This window comes from Vespa mandarinia, chromosome 1 (genome assembly GCF_050613455.1).
Source record: "Vespa mandarinia isolate Hongniang chromosome 1, ASM5061345v1, whole genome shotgun sequence".
NCBI classification, from domain to species: Eukaryota; Metazoa; Arthropoda; class Insecta; order Hymenoptera; family Vespidae; genus Vespa; species Vespa mandarinia.
In genome coordinates this window covers 7823303-7846931 of record NC_140810.1, presented here as the reverse complement: position 1 = coordinate 7846931, position 23629 = coordinate 7823303, and the positions used below count along the sequence as shown (strand labels likewise).

The window sequence follows — 23629 nt, the reverse complement described above, 5'->3', positions numbered from 1 at the left end:
GTAACTTACTAGTAACATACTTATTTATAAATTTTTAAGAATATATATTATTTCATTTATATTAAAAAAAATGCAAATATATAAATATGTCAATTGAATGAATAACTTATATTTTTGTATTTTAAAAAATATAAATTGAATGAATCAAATTAAGAATAATATTTTTTTATAACAGAAATAAATATAATATATATATATATATATATATATATATATATATATATATAAAATACAAAACTCGAATATTATATCAAATATTACATTATAAAAGATATATATCATATATTTATTTTTGTATTGAAAAAAATACAAAATTATAATTACGTTAGTATATTAAATATCATTTAATTTTTTCTTTACAAAGTTAATTAATTTATATTTGAAGACTAATATTTTCCCAAATGTAAATATTAATATATTTTTACTATAACTTTCACGTTATATCTATATTTTTTTCTTTTAAATACGAAAAAAAAATTGGTTTATGGAGGGTTAATACGAAGACGACGAGAATGTATCGAATGAAGTGTCGTGAAGTCATCGCCAGAATCACTGTTTCGCGCACACTCATCTTTTCTCTCCTCTTCTCGTTCATTCTTGTTCATTCTCGTTCATCGTCTCTCGTCCCTCTTTACGCTAAATTTACGCGCAAAAAGACGATACTAGATGGAGAAAAAAAGCTTACGACTTATGTGCCATCGACGCTCAAGTTGAAATCAAGCAAAAGAGGGAGAAAAAGAGAGAGAAAGAGAGAGTAAGAGAAAGCATATATACGTTCTTACAACGTTATTTTCATCCTCTTCTTGGCCCTTTTCTTTTATCTTTTTTCTTTCTTTTCTTCAAAATTATCGAAAACAAGGCGAATCTATATGTTTAAATGCAACGACTATGAAAAAAAGCTTTCAACGATAACGTATCTTGCTCTAATAAATAGCTCTCTTTATCTCTCTCTTTCTCTCTTTCTCTGTTTAGATAAGAACACATCACCGGTTATAATAATAACCCAATACGCGATATTATCGATCTTCGATTTCTTTTCTAAAATATGTACACTAAGGAAAGAATCTTTTCTATAAAAATGCAAATCTATAAAAGAGTAAGAGAAAAAGAGAAAAAGAGAGAAAAAGAGAGATACAATTAGAAATAAAATATAATTTACTATTCGATTAATAAACGTATATATCCGTGAGATTAGGAGAAAGAAAAAGAAACTTTCTTTTATGTCCTCGTAAAAGGAAAAGGATTTCGATTCTTTGTGAAAAAACGGGAGGAACAAAATTGACTTGTAAAAATCGTCGCTGACGCAATGCGGAAAGCTTGAACGATGGGCTGACATACACTTGGTTCTTCTCTTTCTCTCTCTCTTTCTCTCTCTCTCTCTCTCTCTCTCTCTCTCTCTCTCTCTTTCTTTCTCTCCTTCTTGTCTTTTTTATCACGTTTTATCAACTCGACGTATACGTTTTTATGTCAAAAATAAAGATAAAGTTGATAAATTTTTGTCAGGATTGCAAGTTTCGATAATAATAAATGTTCATTTATCGATTATCTATAGATAAAACGATTGATTTTATGTTTTTACTCGTTAAATCTAAGTAATGATAAATAACTTAATATGACTGATTCGATTCTTTAATACCAAGTGCAATTTCAATATGATGTTTTTAACGATTAAAGAGAACGAGAGAAAAAATATATTTGAACTATACAATTGGCAGAAGTTCTTTAGACTTCTCTAAACACTGTAACGTCCCGCATAGCAACAAGGGTATCGCGAAGTAGTCGAGTAAGCTTCGTCGATAAGTCGGAAGAAGGAACCCACGCATACGTTCATCGAATGCAGAAAGGACCGTTAGATCCCTGTATGTAGACGGAAAGTCAAACAACACGAATGAGACACGTACCTAAATATTAATCCGAAAACAATGAGTTCGCGTTTGAATGTAATCTAGATTAAATCTTTTACTCTATTTTCATCATACATTATTTTATTCTATTACTATTATCATTGCATTCTATTATTATTATTAACCATATCTTTTTGATAATGGATCTTTTATCCTGGAATTAAATCAATCCATAAAATTTCCAGATAATTGGATGAATCTGATCCAGTAATGATAAGAATAAATAATTATTAGATCATCTTAATGATCTAACTATTCAATAACCCAAATAATTGGACAATCAATATGTGATTTTAACGAAGATGATAAAATAATAGTAAACTTTTATAAATCTCTAATATAATTCAGGTATAAAAAGTTTATTAACTCATTAAAATAAAAAAAAAATATTAAGCAACTAGATCGCACAAACCTTTGGCAAGACGGTTGAGAATAAGATCCTTATGTTGTGCGATATGGGGTTCGGGAAGCACCACGAGTAGATAGCAACCACTTAAGGGCGATGGTGGTGGATGTTGTTGCTGCTGTGATCCTGGAGGCACTGCGCTGCTTGTTATCGGTGTACTCGGTGTTACATTTTGTTCGGTATTTGTGGAAGGTGTCGTTGCAGACTGCCCCCCTCCACCCTCCCCAGCGGGATCTGTTGTACTCATAGCTGAAAAGAAAAATAAAATAACGTCAGGCTATTTATTTATAAATAATTCGAAAAAGAACAAATGCTAATAAAGAGATAATCTGGAAAAGTGAATGAAATTATTATTTCATTTCTTTCTATCTCAATGATAATTCAACCCCGACAATCTAATTGTAAATCTAAAGTTTACAAAGCTCTCGCTAAGCAATATTTACTAATGAAAATCTTAACGCGAAAGAAGAGATGTCACGATTCGTTTCCAAATTCCTATTCTTCTTTTACTTTCCTTCTGTTCGTTCCCAATCAAGTTTCGAAATTAAACTGACAATTTCAAAAAGTAAATAATCAGACGTCCAGAGAAAAAGACAAATTGCTCAATAAACCTTGCGATAAAGCTGCTAATAAAGCGGCAAAGTTTATTCACCGATAAGACCTCTTTTCTTCTTCTTGGCTGAGATCCTTTGATCTCAGACAGAAATATAACGAGTGAAATCGAAGAGGAAGAGAAGAGTGTAACTTTTCCCTTTCTCGGCACCTACAACTTTGCGCAGTAGTAATTCACCCCTCTACGATGACTGTAGCTCACTCTGGTGAGTCTATGTTACCTGGTACACGCCTGATACTGCTATATGTTTTATAGGTTAGGTGTTTTGTTCCTATACCGATATAATTGAGAAAAAATTCATGTTCAAATATTAGAAAAACTGAAGAATATAGAAAGAATACATTACATTGATGAAAAATAAAATATTCAAATAATTATTTAAAGAATTTCAAGAAAGATATAAAATAGTTGTCAGTCACGTCAGCTATGCTTCTCAGCTAAGCCGAACATCGATGAGATTCCATTGAAACCTTACGAAAAGACTGAACCTTTACACGAACGGAAAAAGGGTTAGTCGAAGTGAATCTAATGAAAATCTATATTCTAGTTGGCTCACCGGTTCACTGTATATTATCGGTGCTATTAAATAAGCTAAGACAATTTCATTTTTTGAAAATATCAAATGAGCTATTCCTCAAACTATTCGGCTGGTATCGGCACACGGTATTGCGCAGGATTTACGCGAAGCACTCGCAAGGAGAAAGAGTTCAAGGAGTAGGTCCTATTGAACCAATGCGCAGGATCCAAGCCGGCTCTCGGCAGGTTAGATCATTGATCCAAATTCTGACTGTGACTATCATAAGACTAACCAGTCAGAAAAAGCTCTCGATTATTCACCTTCTCTGTCTGTCTGCCTCTTTCCCTCTCCCTCTCTCTCTCCCTTCCTCTCTCTCCCTCTCTCTCTCTCTTTTTGTTTTTAAGGAAATCAAATTTAGATTTTGCTAGTAAGACTATAAAAATCACTATGATACAGGAACAAATAAATAGATGAATATGTTAGTACTTTAACAATAAAGATAGATTATCGTATTTGATATTATTATGCTAAGAACTAAAAAAAAGATAATTTTACATTCGATCGAATTCATAAACAGAAGAGAAAAAGAGAAAGAGAGATACCGCAATCCTTCCGAGAATTGTCACCGCAGTGCACACCCACCACCGGCAACCCCTCCCCTAAACTCAATCCAAGCGCAATTTAGACGCAGCCCTCGATAAAAATCCATATGATTTATCGGATGAGAATTTCAATGAGATAATCGAGAAAATAAATTAAGTTAACACTTTTTTTTCCTAACCAACATCATTTAATTTACATATAATATACACTCCCTAGAATCTAACACGCCACGTAAATGTTCAAAATGGAAACACACAAAATTAGGCCACTCACCTCAGTCACGTATAGCTCCTCCTTAATTCCAGGTTACCCGACGTATCCTGGAAGGTACTTCCTTCCAAAACAAAATATGAAATTACCACGACGATGATGAGAACGACAAGGCTTCAGGATCAGAAGTACCGCTTCTTCTTCGATCGATCGTTATTTTTTGACGTTTGACAGGCCGTTGTCGGTGCGAAGCTTAGAGACGTCAGGTGGCGCGAACGCGGTCTCCCCTTCGTGTTGCACACGATCCCGTGTGTATATACGTGTCTGTCTGTCCGCTATGTGTGTATATATATGTGTATACGTAGAAGGGGGAGAGAGAAGCCGTGTCACGAGACACTAGAGAGAAAAGTTTTTGGAATTTATCGAAGAGAGATCAAAAAAAGCTAACAATTGTGCCTTGACATCGTTGAATAAACAGGCTTCCGTTAACTCTTTCCTTATTACTATAACGATTCTCTCTTCCTCTTCCTCTCTCTCTCTATTTCTGTCTGTCTGTCTGTCTGCCTTTTTGTGTCGATAGCTTTAAAACGTTCGAACTAGCTCGGCAGCAGCTTTCACGTTGGGGGCTGCCGGCTCTCTGACAGACGCTGTGGCCCCCTGCATCGTTCCACGCAGAAGCCCCCACCTTTACATCCCGAGAACTAACCCCACCACCGCACAAGGAAGAACTCGATTGGTCGAAGAAACCAGCCGGGTTCCTACCTACGCCGTGCGTCGATGCTTTTTACACTAGCCGACTATATAGATACAGTGATATCACGTAGGCTCGCTCTTTCGTTTCTACGATACCAATACTATTACTACTACTATTATACTACTATTATTGCTACTACTATGCCTAAAGTATTATTACTACTATAACTAAAAGTAATATTCTTTATTGGTAGACTATCAGTGTACGTAAAGTTCAAAGCTAGATATCAAGAATCAGGGAACAAATTTGTATACGTTTAGGATATGTTAAATAATTATTAGTTTACCTAAACTGTACCAATTATTTTTCCATTTTACGTATAAGATAGAGATAGATAGATAGATAGATAGATTAGATAGATAGATAGATAGATAGATAGAGAAAGAGAAAAAGAAAGAATCTTAGATTTAAACTTGATATAAAATTTTCGAAGACCTTTCTCAAGATTTAAGTGATAGTATCTTCTCAAAGCTAAAAATAAATCAAACTACGAGTGATCACAAATCAGAATTAATTCCTCTGTTTGTGATCTCTATAGACTGATAGAACGAGTCGAGTGTCCCCCTGTGGATCAATGAAATATACGTATACGCTCTTTGCCGGCGCGCTACTGGATAATTATATCACGTTAAAATTATTCCCCCGGAGACAGTGCCATTACCCTTAAAGGTATAGTTACATTCTGAACATAAGTATCGTCTATTGGAAAGAACGAGGTTAAAATTTGGAATATGTGGATCGTATTCATGATTCTTATTATGATGATCGAAGAGAATCAAATTTATAATATATACAACAAATTCTTAGAAAATTCATAAAACCTGTAAAATTTACATACGAAAGATTAATGAAACTCTCGAGTTATATGTACAAGGTTGTAATTAATAATAGATCAATTGCAAAGAGACCGCGAGGATCTTAGGAAAAGTTAAATAAGGTGTTCAATGAGAAGGATTGTTTCTTAAAGGATGAAGTTCCGAGAATCCATTTTATTGTTCCGAAGATCGATATTTCTGTGAGATATGAGAAAGCAAACGGAAAATGTCTCGTAAAAACTTCATCGATACTTTTCCGAATCATCGATTTTCGTCCTCTCGTATAATTTGTTCGAAACAATAAAAAGAGAGAAGGGGATGTAAAGGAAAGATAAAGAGCTAAGAGAGAGAGAGAGAGAGAGAGAGAGAAAAATAGCGCCAGCAAACGAAGAACGTGCCGACGTTATGGCTATTTGTCGCAATGCGGTGAGCCTTGTCTTGCATTGTATAATCCTCTTTTACACTTCACCTTTCGTTCGAAGCATTGACCTCGCGCGTTAAATATCAGGAGAGACGCTCGATTTAAAATTTGTCGCACTGAAATAAAAAAAAAAACGTTTTATCAGTTTTATCTTTTAGAAGCTTCGTCATTGGAAAAAGTCATATTTCATCATGGATGGCCGAATTCTTTCTCCATCCTTCTATTTCATCTTTTTATTTCGTTTATTTTTATTTTTATTATTATTCTTTTTTTTTTAATCGATCGAGTGAAAAGAAAAAATTAAACAGAAGATAGAGGTCTTAAGGAATTTTTGAACACCATGTATGGACGAATACGTGACTGACATATGAAGAAGCTAATCTATTCGTTTGATGTACGTAAGACTTCCTGCCTCGGCCAAAATAGCCAGCCGTATCGCCCCTTTCCCTCTCCCTCACCCTCTCTCTTTCTCTTTCTCTCTCTCTCTCTCTCTCTCTCTCTCTCTCTCTCTCTTTATCTCTCTCTCTCTCCCTCTCTCTCTTTGCATATATATATAAACATACAAAAATTAACAAAATACAAAAATTCTTGATGAATAGAAAAATGAATAATCCTACTGAAGTTAAAGAAGATCTTATGTCCGTCCAAAACGAAACATTACTACTGAATGAAATAAAAAATTCAATAAAATGTACTTCGAAAGAGTACGAGGCTCCTTTTTTTCTCTCATTTTCTCTCTCTCTCTCTCTCTCTCTCTTTCTCTATTTTTCTCGTATTTACTTTTTTTTAAGTATCTTTCATTCAACATGAATCAATTATTTTGCGAAACTCGAAACGCGCTTTCCTTAGAAACGTACCGTGTCTGTCTCCGATAGGCCATTACTACTGAATGCGAAGTAGATAACGCAAAGAAATGAAGAAGTTCGCTTCGAAAGAGGTTGAAGTTGCCTCTTTATTCACGTGATTCTATCTGATTCTCTTTTTCATATACCTTTTCAATGTTAATTAATTAACAATTAATAGAATAAAGCATACGATTCTTCTACAATGTTATTGATTTCATATGCAATTTTGTATATTTATATTTTTTTTTACATTAACACTCAGCTTAACAGTCAATAAAAATTCTAAAAAGTTCGTACATGTTCATTTTCGTGGTTCAGTCTAGAATAGATTTCGAGTATCTTTTAATGCAAATGCAATAAGAGCTACATCACGATTAAGGGCCAATTTTCGATTACGTTGCTCGATTTATCGATCGACCGTGTTTTGTTTCGATTGCCGCAGTGCTTTCTCCTGGTAGCTAGTACCGTATTCTCGTATCCTAGACCTGTCCCCTCCGCTTCTACGATTTTGACGCGGTGCCGAGGAGGGCGATCGATTTCGACAATAAACATTTTTTCGGTTCCCTTTCTCTTGTTTTTCTTTCTAGATTTACCACCCACGATCTTTACTCTTTTTTTTTTTTATCGACGACTTCAAAATCTCTCGATTATCTATGATTCGAAAAAAAGAAAAAGCATATTTAAACGTCAAACTAATATTCGCTAATTTATTGTAAATGAAGTGATTTTTCAATATTGATAATATTTTACAAGATTTTACTATTCTATTCCAAGGATATATTCTTTACTAAGTAATCTTTAAAAAATCATTAGAATTACTTCGATTCAAAATTACTATGATATTTTTCTATAACCTTGACGAATCATATTCTAATCATCTATTCCGAATAACTCGAGAATATATAATAAAAATTGAAGAAAGTCAAGTAGAAAATTGTTTTCGATAGATTTAACAGATACCAAGGGGTGAATGCGCAAAGGTGACGGCACTGAGCATACTGCGCGGCGCTAGTATTGACCGGCGCCCCATACTAACCGTGTTGAGAACATCTGAAACTGAAGTATAGCAAAGTCCTCTCTCTCTCTCTCTCTCTTTCTCTCTCTCTCTCTCTCTCTCTCTCTCTTTTCCTTTTTCTCTCTTTCTCACCCTCCTTGCGAAGTTAGAGACTTGCTCTTGTCTTCGCGAAGCTTCAACGAGACGTCCTCTTAATCCTTGCAGGCTCACGTGCACCTGTGCGTGGCCCTCACTGAAATAAGGAGAAAGAGACGACTATGATGACTATGACGACTACAACGACGATGTTGACTATGATGGGGAAGACATGAGGGTGATACGCATTTCACGCACGTGTCAACCCTTTCGAGACTTACCCTCTTCTATGACTTTTTCCTCTGTAACAGTTAATTGTTAATTTTATTATGTGCTTCTCTCTTTTCTCTCTTCTCTTTCTTTCTCTCCCTCTTATGAATACTATATAAAAAAGAAAATAACAAAATATTATTGAAATAACTATTCTTATTCTTTATGCTGTATGTAATTATTTACATTTACTTGATTAATAATATTTCTTTTTTCTTTCCTCTTTTTAACTATCTTTTATACATGTATATAGTCTTCCATCTTTTCTCTTTTCATCAGCCGATCGTTCTTCGATCGAGTCCGGCATACTTGCTACGGCACTGCACACAACGATCGTTATATCCGCAATGGGATACAACGACGTATTGCAGCACGTATCGAGGCGCCTAAAAATTCCCTTTCACGTCATTTTTTTTCTCGTCAGTTGATCAGGAAAAAAAAAACAAAAATAACCACAACAACAAAGGTTAAATCGATTATTTACATTAACGAGACGATTATTTTAAATTATTTTCGATTATTGTACCGTTTATATTCGAGCTCGTTCGTTCTACGAAAAAATTAAACGCATAAAAATGTCGACGTATACATATAATCGACGCTTTGAAGTTGGTGATTATTGGAGCAAGTAAATTTCAGCTCGATGAATTTTCCAAAAGTTGAGCTTAAAGAGATTTCCAGATCTTGTAACTTTTCTTTTTTTCTTTTTTTTTTTTTTTTTACCAAAGACAAGAAAAATAAGAAATATTCGTAATATCTACGTATACCTTTCGAGTGTCTTCAGTGCGAACTTGATATTTCGCACGTGCGACGAATAAATTTTCATCGTTGGGTACTACCAGTCATAGTCCCTTATCTCATACTCTTCTCTTCTATTTCTTTCTCCCTTGACTCCCTTATTTTCACGAAAGTTATATGCCAGACATCTAGAACGAGTAGAAAATCTTTTAACAAGGTGTAGTACATATGTATGCACATATGTACCTATGTATGTATATTAATTTTCAAAGACATGTCATTCAGATACAAGGATAGACTCTTCAAACGAGACACCTACGCGATCTGTCAAATCGTATTAAGTGGGAAACTTCCCATGGAAAAAATAGTCGTATCTATAAGTATACAGAAAAAATAATAATAGAATAGAAAAGGATAGATAGAAAATTATTTGTTATATTTATATGCTTTGAAATTTGTGCCCGTTATTGGCAGAAATCGTTTCGTAAAATAAGCGGAGCAGATACTTTTAATTAAGGTATGCTAATGAAGAAAAGAAAAAATCTTTAGTAGTTCGGCCTCTCTCTCTCTCTCTCTCTTTCTCTCTCTCTCTCTCTCTCTCTCTCTCTCTCTCTCTCTCTCTCTCTCTCTCTCTCTCCCATAATTTCAGTTTCTTGAAGCATAAAACGAAGGAAGAATGGAAAATCGTATTAGTTAATGACTCGATGCCATCGTTGCATTATCAAAATATTATAGTAATCCTTTTCTCTCGATTAGCTTGAAAATAAATAGGTACCAAAGTTCGAAATATCGACTAATAATAAAGAGGATGTGCGAGCATTTTTGCTTGATGTCGATATCTGTTCTTATATTTCACAACGTTGCAGTCTTCGTGCGGTATATAATCAATGTCTTCAAATTTTTCTCCTTCCCTCTCTTTCTCTTTCTTAACTCTGCAACTTCTCTCTCTTAACTTTGTTCTTTAAAGATACTAACTTTCAAAAATATAATATATGAAATTTTTGAAAGGAAACCTCTTATTATCGTATTACATGCAATTATAATTTTATAAAAAGGGGTCATCGTTAATTGTCTTATTAATACAATTTCTCTAATTCACTTGCCATCGAGACTACCCCTCGGTTGGTCTTTTCATACTGCATATACTAAAGCCGATTAGGGCCTAGTGTGTCTTCCCAGATAGAATATACCCAGATAGAATTCTCTTTATAATCCCACGTTCCAAACCATAATCCATTATCCTTTCCTCGATTAAATATACAATCACATATACAACAGCAAAAAACAAACAAACAAAAAAGGAAGAAAAAGGAAAGATATTTGGTATAAAAATTTCGACGTCAACTTTAGAAATAAAGAGAACGTAACGAATCTCTGAAAGAAACCGTAATAATATCGTATAAATTATTACGAAAGACTTGCGTAACGTGGTACGATCCGTCTACTGACAAGTAATTAAAGATCCTTAATTAAGAGTCCGTTATAACCAAACGCTTGGCGAGCCGTAACAAACACGGCCTTTCTTTTCTTTTTTTCACCATTAGTGCCTCTTATTAGACTTGGCAATAATTTGCATACCAATCGTTCGTGTCTTCCGCCAAAGATCGAATAGTTCCGCTTCGATTTGCTTGCTAACACGTTCGCTCGATTCAGTTCGAAAGATGCGATGAACCTACCACGACATATCTTTCTTTTATTCTTTTTTTCTTCTCTTTTCTCTCGTAAAAGATCCAGAGACTCTCGTCGGCGATTAAGCACGTAGAAGGCCTACATACATGTCACGAGTATTGAACTTAGGCATCCTTTTTTTTCTGTGTCGCTCTTTATTCTATCTCTTTCAGTATACTTTTTTCTCAAGGTACGGGCAGTATCTATCTTTTTATTTCCCTTGTTCTAAACGAGTACGACAAAAATATATTACTTTTCTCTCTGTCCTCTTTTATTACGACTGAGAGATTGTAGCTTACATAAAAAAAAAAAATCTTGTACACGACGTTCTAGTAAAAGTAGAAGTATTCGAGTCTAAAAAAAATAAAACGACATTTAAAATTGATCTTTTGTGATATAAAAATACATTGATACAGCAACGTTGACAATATTTCATATCTTTTCTAATCGATACAATTATTCATTAATTTCATTATTTCTCATATCATTTCGCTGAAAATGAAAAAATTATGAAAAGATTACAAAAAAGGTTCTATCTTGAAAAGGCCCGCGGACTCTTTAGAGCTTCGTTGAATCGGACAGAGGTTGGGCGTTCACGAGGCGCCGCGACGACGGCGCCTCATCGATCTGACTAGCCGAATACCGCAGCCACTTACGATATACGAGACCGTGTGCAACCGCCATAGAAAATCCACATATCTGCAGAGAGAGAGAGAGAGGGAGAGAGAGTTGCGAACTATCGCAAAGGTACTACTCAAACGAGAACAGTCCAAGCAAACACGGTGACCAATCAGTTCTTGCAGTTCCGTGAATGTGCTGTCACACTGTCACTGTCAGCTGTCACTGTCATGCCGAATAAATTTGCCAAAAGAAAAATTCGATAACTGCACTGTATAAAATACAATCTCACGATTTGGAATAATTCAAACATAACTCTAACACTTTTGTTAGTAATAGAATTACTGATTAATTAATTCTAAGGATTCTAATTGAACTCTTGACTTTTCATATAAGGATAGAAATTAATGAATATGTAATCGTATTAAAATTAATCTCAAACATGAGAACCGCTGATTCCTGATAAAGCATCACCAACAAACGATCGCCAACAAGCATTTGGTAACGTACTTTACTTGATGGAAACTTGACCACCATGGCTTTATTTGCGATAAATTTTTTTTGTCTTTAACCAAATGATCGATTAATAAAATTTGGCTTTGTATAAATCTCTCAGCGATTGAAATGGTGCTCGTTGTAGCTAAAAATGCATTTTCTTTTCACTTTTTTATTCAACACAATTCTAAGATTATTTTAATAAAAATTTACTTATATATTATCAATCTAAGTAACTTAAATTTTCGAATTTTCTTTTACTCTAATTATCTAAAATCTTCCATATTCTCGTGTATTTTCTTTTAATTTTATCAAAAAGCGAGTTGCATCTACGGATTTATAGAAGTTCGAATTTTGCCGCTACACAAAGGTGCGCGCGACTTCGACCGATCGATCCTGAAACTCGTTCAGTCGGAGTACCAACTCGACATCATACTAGCCGCCTTACAAATAAACTAAAATTGCTCAACAGGTTATTCTCAGTATGACTATCTGAAGTATCTCGAATCACTAATGTTCTATGTATGTATCTTGTAGTGATTTTATCAAATATTATACTTAACTGAGACGAATATATATCATCATATTACATGGAACATAAATCTGTCAAAAAATATATCTATAATTTATTATATTTTTTTCATCCCTTATAAACAAATTAAAATTCTTCAAATCCTACTCGTGTTTAAAGTATCTAGAGTTTTACTTATTACTTATACACAAGCCTCATCCATATTTGATTAATTATTAATGCCACATGTATTTGCATATATTATCCATCGTATAAAATGTATTCGAGCAATACATAGATAAATGAATAAGAAAGTCACGTGATAGTAAAATATACCAGACAATGCAAATATGTACTATTATAAAAAGCACGTATATGCATACAACACACACACACACACATACATATTGTGGATATCGGCGAAAAGAGACCGGACTTGCTCGTGCAAAGAGATACAGGTATTGTATATTTGTGTGTATGTTATATCGGGTACGGAGGTTTCTTACTTATGTTAGCTTCTCGAGAGAGCAAAAGTACTTCACTACATAAGTTATGTGTATATGTGTGTGTGTGTGCATATGTGTATATATATATATCGTTGCTGCAAATTTGCGAATCACTTCTTCATCAAAGATGCTGCCTTAGTAAAAGGTTCGCCAATTCGAAGGCCTGACAGTATTTCTGAACCCTTCCTTCGCATATGACTCGCACGTATTACACGCAAGAGACACGCGAGAGGAGGATCGTCCGAGTTGGTTCGAATAAAAAAGACGTTGCGATACATGAGTAGGAAGAGGAACGTATTCGTGAAATACCGTTCCACTTTTCTCTCACCGCTCCATCCCATCTCCCTTTCTACCATCCCCCAACACCGTTAAAATTGTTCGCTCATGCGCATAAATTTTCAAGAAGGGTCAAGGACGAATTATTATCCGAATTATTACGAATCACTTATGCTTCCTTTCCACTTCGCCATTTTTTATTTTTTACAAATCGTGATAGCGAATAATAAATTACCTTTTTTTTTCTTTCTCTCTTTCTTTTTTTTTTTTCTTTCTCATCGCGATATATCATGTGAACAATTTCAACGGATTATATGGTTTTTGATAATAACACTTTAATGAATTCGATGATTTGTATAAATAGTCGATCGTCGATAAAAAAAAAAAATTCGAATTATTTGAAAAAGTTGCAAAAATACATGCATCCTTCGAGCTTTGTGAATGTATAGAGTAGCTATATACAAGACGATTGCAAAATGCTAGTATCACGCGACGCGCATAGTGAGTTCGTTTATTAGGAGGTGATGTTTTCCAAGAGGAAATTTCCTCCTGCATCGATTAACCGCAAACCTCTATGTTACTAATCGTCGGTAATCATTGCTCAGAAGGGATATTTTATTATATACATATATATATATATATATATATATATATATATATATATATATTGCTAATTAAGGTTAGGAAATTGCTAACAATATTATAGTATAAATGATATCATTTATCAATAAATAGATTTATCAATAAAAGAAAACGAGTATGTTCATATTCTAAAACACGCTATTTAGAGGTTAAATCAGTCCACCTACGCACAACACCTTGCATCCAACGAATAAAATAAATTCTTCTGTCTCATTTCATCGATGACCTTCCTTTATGAGTACTATAGTAATATAGTTTATACATATGTATATGATTATATACAACTCGATTGTTGTTGCTTTTTTTCTAATATTTACATGCTATATTATTACACGTTTCAATTGAAAATATTATTTCAATTATATTTTTATTTTATTATTTATTAGATTATTTACAGTCGTTAAAATCGTATGCAGTACTTGGTAAAAAAATATTTATTACAAAAGATTTTATATTTTTTTTTCTAACGTACTACAATATCTTTAAATTTTATATCAACAACTAATATTCCAGTTTACCTGATTTACACTTTCATCGAATAGTTTATTCTTGATGCTTATCATTTTCTTCTCAATAAGTTTCTTTTCCTGAACATATTTTTTCGATTGTAAAAATTAAAACTAAACATTACTCAGCCTACATCACATTTTCTTTAGTATCAATTGGTCGATAAAAAATTTATTAAAAAGGAAATAATAAAAGTTTCCTTTGTAACATCTTCCCAATCATAAAGATGCATTATTATATATAATAGTATGATATAACTTGTAAAAATCTTATAAAACTCTTCTTAAACTATACATCTCTCAAGAATAACGAAGAATAATTTATTAAAATGTAACGGTCCTCTTCCGCGATTCAACGACTTCTCGATAAATCTGATCTCCTAGTGACCTCGACCGGGTAACTTCAGTCGAGTGTGACCATCTGCAAACCCCCACATCCAATGTCTACAATACTTTTCATTCTCTTCATAATATTTCGACCTATACTTTTTATTCTCCTTCGTAATATTTAACAAACTCGTTATATGTAACTCATATATGCAACGATAAATCGACGCCAGAGTGTGCATGTTATGTATGTATATATATTTGTGTATATATATACGCATATATATATGCGTATATATATATATCTAATATCGTGTCACGAGATCTAAAATTGCAATAATAACTTCATATTATCTCGGTATATTTTTTTCACAAACTTATTAAATAATTACTTAATAATAAATCGCAATAATTTCTATAAATTTTTCACTGCCAGCTGGGTCATCGTTGATATTGAAAACAATATTGATTATGTATGATAATAATAAATGATAAATGTGTGTGTGTGTATGTATTGCTTGTTTCGATAGAGTATTTCCGAGCGTATAGTTGATAAGATATATATACTTACATATGTATATACTTATGATATTTTAAATATGTACACACACATACGTACATATAAATATGCGTACATTTATATATATATATATAGACACACATGCAATACTTATAGTTTTATGGTCGAAACTATTTAAATTATTATACTTAAAGAACTAAATATAAGTGTATACATATTTAAATTGTTTCGTACAAAATAGAATACATGCATTAGCTTGAAAAATATGTGATGTTTCAAGCTTATATAATATTATTTCTTACCGAATACCCAGAAATTACGCGCTTTTTCCTGAAAAATTTTATATATCGAAGCAGGAGAACAGAAGCTTACCGCGGTCGCGTGACACTGATCCAAATAAATTCTCTACCCGAGGGATGCAATATAAAAAATTACAAAATTTTAATTCTAAACACGAAAAATTGCTTTGCATTATGATTGATATTAAACAATATGACGACCATCGTTAAAACACAATCATGTTATGGTAATGTATTACTGATATCAAAATTATTTGTAGCGTGTAATAAATGATTGATAATATTGTTTATTAAAGTTAAAAATTTTAATATTTGTTAGGAAAAAGAAGATAGAAAAAGAAAATAAATTTTATCGGAAATTAATAATTAATTCTCGTTAATCTTACTAGATATATAAATTTTGTACCAAACTATGATAATAATTTCACGCATACTATTATGCGAGAATATTTGAATAGGATATGGATATGTATTTTTTTTTCAATTCATCTTATACTTCAGCGCCATCCTTTACTCTTCAAGTTCAACGATGCCGAAACTAATTTCTATGATTCTAAAGCCGTAACCGTAATAAAAAGCAGATTGACACTCAAGTGACAATACATTTCGTAAACTATTAGGCGAGAATAATATTACTGGAGTTTCTCGATCTTGTAATCGAGGATTTCGTAATACAACTGGTCCGCACAACTTCAGAGTCATGAAAGAACAGGATGGCATGAAGTTGTATAATACATGCTCTCACAGCACAAAAATACGTAAAATTTTATCTAAATTTCGTAAAACTGTCGTTAATATTAATAATATATTATCTCATTGTCAATCATATAAAATTATTATTCTATACGATTAACATACGACTTAGTTGCTTAGTTTTATTAATTTATAAACTAATAAGTGTAACTATTACTGTCAAATATTACAAAAATTAGTTCGTATTTTCTTTGTTTATGAATATTTCCTCCTAACTTATTATATACTTATGTACTATATACGTTGCAGAAAGAAGTTTTATTATATATTATGTATTTTATTTTATTTTACTTGACAAATATATAAAAACTAATATTTTGAAAGTGTACTTAACGTCGTTATAAAATTTAATTAATACAATATCTCTATACAACAAAACTATTCTATATAGTATAATTAAGTTTAACATAAATAGAAAATATCAATAGAATAGAAGTAATAACAAAGTATTAATTAAATATCAACAGTATGTTTAATGTACAATAATATAACGTTGATTATTTTATAAAGTCGTAATGTAGGAGTATCTGAAAAGACAAGTTCATTGAAAAGGAACAATATCTACATATCCATGATACCTTTACATCCTTCTTGGTAAGGTGTTATCTAAAAGAGAAGGATCCAAGTACTGGACGTGTTCATGTCAGCCTTATGGGTGGAGTCTCTTGTAACGTCGTACCGCCTTTAGCAAATACTTGGAAGCAGGGCAGCAGAAGAAGAAAGCTCCGGAAGGAGACGAAACCTAATGACCGATGAAAATAAGGTTAAAGAAGCTTTCACACTTATGTGCTACAATTTTCCCTAAAATAAAAAAAAAAAAGGACATTGTAAATAATTATTTGTATAAGTACCATAATATTATATTGAAAAAAGTATCTTTTTTGATTTCTCTTATTTCGTATATGAAGCATGAAAATGTATATGTTATACTTTAACCTAAAATGAAAAAAAAAAATTTTAAGTAATAAATTATCCTGGAAAATGTTCATGGCAAAAGTATCTTTTTAAATTTGTTTTACATAATTCAAGAAGTATGAAAACAAACGTGTGTTATACTTCAATCTAAAATAAAAAATAATTATATGCGAATTATCTATACACGTAGTATAATATTATCTTAAAAAATATTTATAATAGAAGTATTCTTTCGTATTTTTCTTAATTATTATTTACTCTTTTAACTGTTTCGATGTGAACGTATCTTCAAAATGAGTTCGCGACTCGTGTTGTGTATACTTCTGTCGTACATGTTTTCCTACGATCGCAAGACTCGAGTGTGACCCGGCCTGGGGACATGGGCACTTCCTTAGCGAAGGTCAACGCACTACTTGGCCTCTAGGCGGCGCGTGCGTATACACGATGAACGTGTTCTTCTTTCGTTCGAAGAGAGGGATGCACTCACACGTATATAACGCCGTGTTATTTAATAACCAATGTCGTCGTACAGAGCAATAAGCACTTTATTTTTCTATCCTAATATATAAAATATAATACATTAATAATATTAGATTAATCATTATGAATTTTTACGAATAAGAGAATTTTCGATTTACCTAACCTTAACAAATTAATTTTTAATGAATAATAAATATAAAGATTGATCAATCTTTTTTTAAAGTAGTATCTGAAAATACAGAAAAAAAAACATAGAATTAATTAACAAACTGATGAAATATAACTGCATAAGTACGTATATATATGTATATATGTATGTATTTACACATATATATATAAAAGTAATTCAATTAGGTCGATATAGTTAATCAATTATTATTATTGTGTGGAAAAACATACAATACTATATCTTTCTAACTTATTAAATAAAATATAATATGTTAATAAAATGAAATAAATTATAATACGATATTTTTTGGGGAATAAGAAATTTTTCAATATACTTAATCTTAAAAAATTAATTTTTAATATATATGTAATAAATAATATGCTTTTGAAATAATATCTAAAAAAAAATAAGAAAAAAGATTGGAATTAATATAAAAATCGATGTGATGTTATTGCTTAAGTATGTATTGTATATATGTATAATAAAAGTAGCTTAAACCAGTTCCGCAATTCAAAGTATGCACGTCTGGCAATCCATGTACAATATGTTCTCCTGTTATCTTGCGCGGCAGCTAGACATCTTGCGGTCTGCGCGGATTCCTTTCTCTAAGCAGTAAAACGCGGTCGTTGGACACAAATACGACAAGCATTTCAAAGAAATTCTTGGATGCGTCAAAAAATGATATTTTTTTGTTTATAATTTTCACATGAAAAATTTTTACACTACCAAAATATCAAAGAAAAGAAATCGTCCTCCATATTGCGATAAAACTAATATTTTTTATTTTTACTTACGTTTTCGACGTGGAAATGAGTAGGTTAAAATGATTTCTTGTATTTGTTTATGTTTTTTCTTTGAACATTCATAAAACTTTTTTTCGTTTTTTCGAAATCATTATAGAATGATAGTATGAATATTATATTATTATATTATTGTTAGAAATCTGTATTTCTTTTATTCTATTTATATTTATATATAAAATTTTTACCGCGAAATTTTCACGTAATAGAACCATGAACATTAGAAACACAAAAGAGAGAATTTCAAGTGATATTTCCCATAGGATGTAATGCGGATGAGGCTTCGATTTAAAAATGATTATTAGTAAAAGTTGCGTCTGCAAATACACACTGTAATACATGTATGAAGATAATTATTATTTTTAATATAAATTATTAGATAAAATATGAAAAAGAAAATTGTTCTTATATAATCTAATCGTATATATTATTTATTAAAAAGAGAACGTACCGACATCTTTTAATGCTTTTACGAACGAGCAATATTTGTAATGGTATATTACGAACGCGCAGAGTGTAGAGATGAGAGACGACGACGACGACGACAGGACGAGTAACTAGATGAGGAACGTCGACATAATGGCAATGGTATTTCTGGAGTGACGGTTCTGTAACGAGGTCCGAAGCGCGCGGAAATTCGGTAAAATGACAACGTAAATTTATCGACGAATACTTCATTCGAGGTTTTTACGACGAGTCGTTTACATCCCTTGCAAAAATGACGGACAAAGAAGAAGATACGTTCTGTAAAAAAATGCGAAAAGCTACAAGAGAAATTCATGCCATCAGTGATGCTTTGGTAAACGCAAAATTAGCATTCGGTAAGATGCACAAAATGTTAAGACATAATTATCATATATATGTACATATGTGAAAATTATAATGTGTATATATCACATTATATACATACATATATACTGAATGTTTTCTGTATAATCGTTTTTCTGTACAAGCGATCAACATTATTAACTAAGCTTGGGCAATAGTCTTCTTTTATTATTATTATTATTATTATTATTATTATTATTATTATTATTATTATTATTACTATTATTATTATTACTATTATTAGTGCTTTGCATCGCATTAGATTAAACTTATACTCTCATATCGATGAGCTTTATCTTTCTAAGTAGGATTTCTCGATGATTCTGTATGGGCTGATGGTCTTCTGGTCTTCTACGAAATTTTCCGCTACTTAGAAGGTGCAATGATTAGATTAAAAAACACAAAAATTGGATTATTACGACTTACCGAGTTACAGCGTACTGAGGCTTTTGAACAAGATCTTGAATACTATTTGGGAAAGGGATGGATGAAAAACTATAGTCCTAGGTATTTTACATAGGACATTTGATAGCTTACTTTCTTTGCATTAATATTGATGTTTAAAATTATGCTTCATGGAAATAGAAATCTTTTTCTTTTTTAAACTACTTACAAATATAGAATATTATTTTCATATTATTTTAATTTCTTTCTTGTTTATTTCATCTAAATTAACTTTAGTAAATGGTCAAATTTTACAGAAAATAATTATAAAAGTGTTATATTTATTCATTTCAATGCATTGCCCTATTTTAGAGACAGCGTTATTAAATACCTGATGCGTTTAAGAGAGATCGAAGACACCGAGCCCACTTTACTCATGGCATATATTTATCATCTTTATATGGGTCTTCTTAGTGGAGGAATTATTTTGCAACGGAAAAGGCAACTTATGCAAAAAATTTCACTTTTCAAAGAAGTAACTACTTGTGGCAATAATATTACGGACTTTGGAAATCATAGCATTTTTGAATTGAAATATGATTTACGTGAAGCGATGAATAAAATAGCCGAAACATTGGATGAAGATACTAAAAATAAACTCATTGAAGAAAGTAAAATAGTTTATGCCTTAAACAATGAGATTATTAGAAGTGTACGTGGTGCAGGCACTGTTATCTTTAAAAAAATATTTTATTTCATTAGTGCACTCATACTTATTCTCATTGTCTTCCTAGTCTTTTTTAAATAATAGCAATAATAAACCATTCTCTATGATCTTTTCTAAAATTATGTGTATATATTTTTACTAATTGCACTGTTTCTTGAAAATAAATTATTCATATTTTTTCTTAAGTGAACATATCATTGTTCTTAATTATTGATCGAGTTATTCGTTTACAAAATACTTTAGTATATTTTATTAGTAAATACAAAAATTATTAAGCAACGTAAGGATCTTAGGTGTGATCGTACAACATATATACCTTACTGATATTTTGACATTAAAATGGATTATGATAACATTTAGTTAAAATAAAAATCTACCTAAGTTATATTATTATTCCAACGATAATTGTCTTGACGTAAACTTGTACAAAACAACAACTTCTTTGTTGTATGAAATAAAAAAATTATACGAAAACTTCAAAAATAGTTAAAGACAATATCAAATACTGCTCCATCGTATTTTTATGTATGCGAACTTGAACATTTTTCATGTGATGCAATTCAAAGAATATACATTTATTACTATTTGTATAGTACTGAAAATATAGCTCCAAATTATATAAAGTATACATTGTCAAAATAAAAAGTTAAGAAGGTATTAATTTATTGCACTACTGTAAATAAATATGCCATATGATGATAAATTTAATATAATCAAAATTTATGCAAATTGCTTTGAGATATGTTTTGTAAGACTATTTCAGGAAATACTATTTTGTAAGTATATATCTACACGAAATACCATCCATTACAATAATATTATCTACAGAATATATCAAAGTTTTTATACACGGATCATTTATGTCTTATGCTTAGAAATATGCTTTCAAGAGAAAATATACTTATAAAGAGTAGACTGCAATATCGGATTTACCCATTAGTTTAAACTCTTTTTGGTCTACGCGATATAATTATTGTTTCTATTTTACAAACAATTCAGAATTGCCTGTTTATCAAATTTAAAATGTATCCAAATTTTAGAACACAATTCTGATGAATATTCATGTAACCTAAAGCGAATTGGTGGTGGAAACGTTGGAATACTACATTCCATACTCGTAAATGGAGAAGGTATTGCTTTAAAATCCGTTTTTAATTTACGAGCAGCTTCGCCAAATAATAATGATTTGATATTTCCTTCTGGTAAACCTGAAATATAAAGTTTTTACTTATCATATATACACTATATGAAAGAGAAAAAATTATTTGACTAATTTAAGTTGAAATCAATTTTTAGTATATAATTCAAAATCATCTAACCTTTAATTCCTTCTTCAGATTTTCTTCCTTTATAATTAAAATCATTACATTTAACCGATTGAATGGCAGGGTCATTTAAAAATGAATATGACTGTTGACCCTGTGGACTATCTGTCAACTGTTTAGCTAAAGTAAATGGCGAACGATCGCCACTTTGTTCACCAAACAAATTACGCTTAAATGCTGCTTTTGATAAGGCATTTTTATTATCGTATAAGCTACGACGACTTCTAGCTGGTGAAGTATTTGATTGTCGAACGCTTTTAAAATCTAGGACCTCATTCTATAAGTGTTACATAAAAAAATATTTCAATATAAATACTACATAGATCTGAATACATATATATATACGTATACCTAGTTAATATAAAATGTTTCTTTACTTGAACCGTTTGAGAAAATAATTGTTGTTGCCGTTTACTTTTAGAAATTGATTCAACATCCCCCAATGATTTATGCCTATGTCTCCTTGTAATTAAATTTTTTTCACGCTGTTGCTTCTCTTGTACCCAACGTTTCATTTTCCTATGTCATATATATTACTGTATTTTACTTAAGAAAAAATTATTGCATTGTCACTGTTATTTTTCAAACAATGAATCATAAGAATGCTTACTTTACAAACGGAACAACCATAAAAAATGCATTTGGTCCAACTCCCATCTTTACTTTGGGTGTCATATCTTTTTTATTGCTAGGCAAATCGGCCAGTGAAAACCATTCAACATTCTTTATTTCTTTTCTAGTTTTAGGTTGAAACTTGGTATCTTTTTGTACACCTGATATTATATATAATCGAACAATTTGGTCATTTATAACAGATTCTATATATTCATCTTTATCTATTAAATTTGATATATCAAAGCCAGTTTCTTCCAATACTTCTCGAACAGCACAATGTGAAGGATCTTCATCTTCATTTACTTTGCCTTTTGGAAAGCCCCAACTACTTTTAGCCCAATAACTTTGTACTAATAATACTTTTGTTAAGTCTTCGTTTAAAACAATTGCTCCAAATGTTGGCACATTTTGTTTATATTCTCTCCATTGTTCTAAAACCGTATCTATATTTGCAACATGTGGCTTTAAAAATGGAATGTGTTGAAAAATATGTGTAGCGAATTCCTTCATACTACATGTTTTTAATTTTGGATTTTCTTCTATGCAATAAAAATCTAAGTAAAACCAATGAGCAAGTTCTATTTGAAAGCATATTCGAACTAAATCTTTCCTTTCTTCTTCAGGTACATTAATAATAAACCGACTGTAATAAAATAAATGCCATTCTAAGTATCTTTATCTCTCTACATTTTTGTTATAATTTTATAAAATTTTTGATATTAAAAGATTAGTAGTCAATTGTGTATCTAATAAAAAGAACAAAAACAGATGTAACTAACCTACTAAGGTCATCGAGAATATCGGAAGGAATTGAATGTTCAACCATTTTACGATTGACGTTCTCTGCTTGAAATATTGTAATAAAGAAAGAACTAATTCTCAATTATAATGATGCACTTCTTGGTTTAGAGCAAACTTTAAAATAAAAACATAAGCATTTTCGGTAACATTTAAAGTACGTACAAAGAATTATTTTAATCGCAGAAAACTTCATGCATATGCGCACGCATCGTATATTTGATGACTGATACCTGGATGAAAATAAGCATATCTCGTAGTTTGTGAAAGAAGTTTTCAAG

At 31.4% G+C, this 23629-nt stretch overlaps 3 protein-coding genes and 1 long non-coding RNA gene across 7 annotated transcripts in view; 1 reads left to right on the top strand and 3 right to left on the bottom strand.

Moving 5' to 3' along the window:
- LOC118446962 (uncharacterized) overlaps positions 1–4871 on the bottom strand; it is a 48698-nt gene extending 43827 nt beyond the window's left edge. For all 3 annotated transcript variants that reach the window (XM_085663987.1, XM_085664016.1, XM_085664043.1), the window contains exons 1-2: positions 4317–4871; positions 2317–2559 (exon numbers count right to left, since the gene is read on the bottom strand). In XM_085663987.1, the coding sequence (XP_085520113.1) occupies positions 2317–2557 (241 nt within the window). In that variant the 5' untranslated portion in view covers positions 2558–2559; positions 4317–4871. The remainder of the gene's footprint in view (positions 1–2316; positions 2560–4316) is intronic.
- Positions 4872–16780: 11909 nt separating this feature from the next.
- On the bottom strand, positions 16781–17754 carry LOC118446977 (uncharacterized). Its single transcript, XR_004839748.2, has 3 exons — positions 17481–17754; positions 17159–17243; positions 16781–17049 (listed from the first exon to the last, which is right to left on the bottom strand). It is a non-coding gene; the product is annotated as an uncharacterized LOC118446977 (long non-coding RNA).
- Positions 17755–19168: 1414 nt separating this feature from the next.
- Ho (heme oxygenase) lies at positions 19169–20830 on the top strand. Of its 2 annotated transcripts, none has more exons than XM_035878252.2 (3): positions 19169–19492; positions 19805–20006; positions 20256–20830. In XM_035878252.2, exons 1-3 carry the CDS (start codon positions 19390–19392, stop codon positions 20689–20691), a joined length of 741 nt encoding a protein of 246 aa, XP_035734145.2. In that variant the 5' UTR covers positions 19169–19389; the 3' UTR covers positions 20692–20830. The 2 variants fall into 2 exon arrangements, with proteins under 2 accessions (XP_035734145.2, XP_035734146.2); XM_035878253.2 differs by having other exon boundaries at positions 19172–19492; positions 19808–20006.
- A 468-nt stretch (positions 20831–21298) lies between these two features.
- On the bottom strand, positions 21299–23559 carry DCP2 (decapping mRNA 2). Its single transcript, XM_035878251.2, has 5 exons — positions 23330–23559; positions 22546–23193; positions 22313–22454; positions 21930–22212; positions 21299–21818 (listed from the first exon to the last, which is right to left on the bottom strand). The coding sequence occupies exons 1-5, from the start codon at positions 23374–23376 to the stop codon at positions 21595–21597; spliced, it is 1344 nt and encodes a 447-aa protein (XP_035734144.1). The 5' UTR covers positions 23377–23559; the 3' UTR covers positions 21299–21594.
- Between the last annotated feature and the right edge of the window lie 70 nt (positions 23560–23629).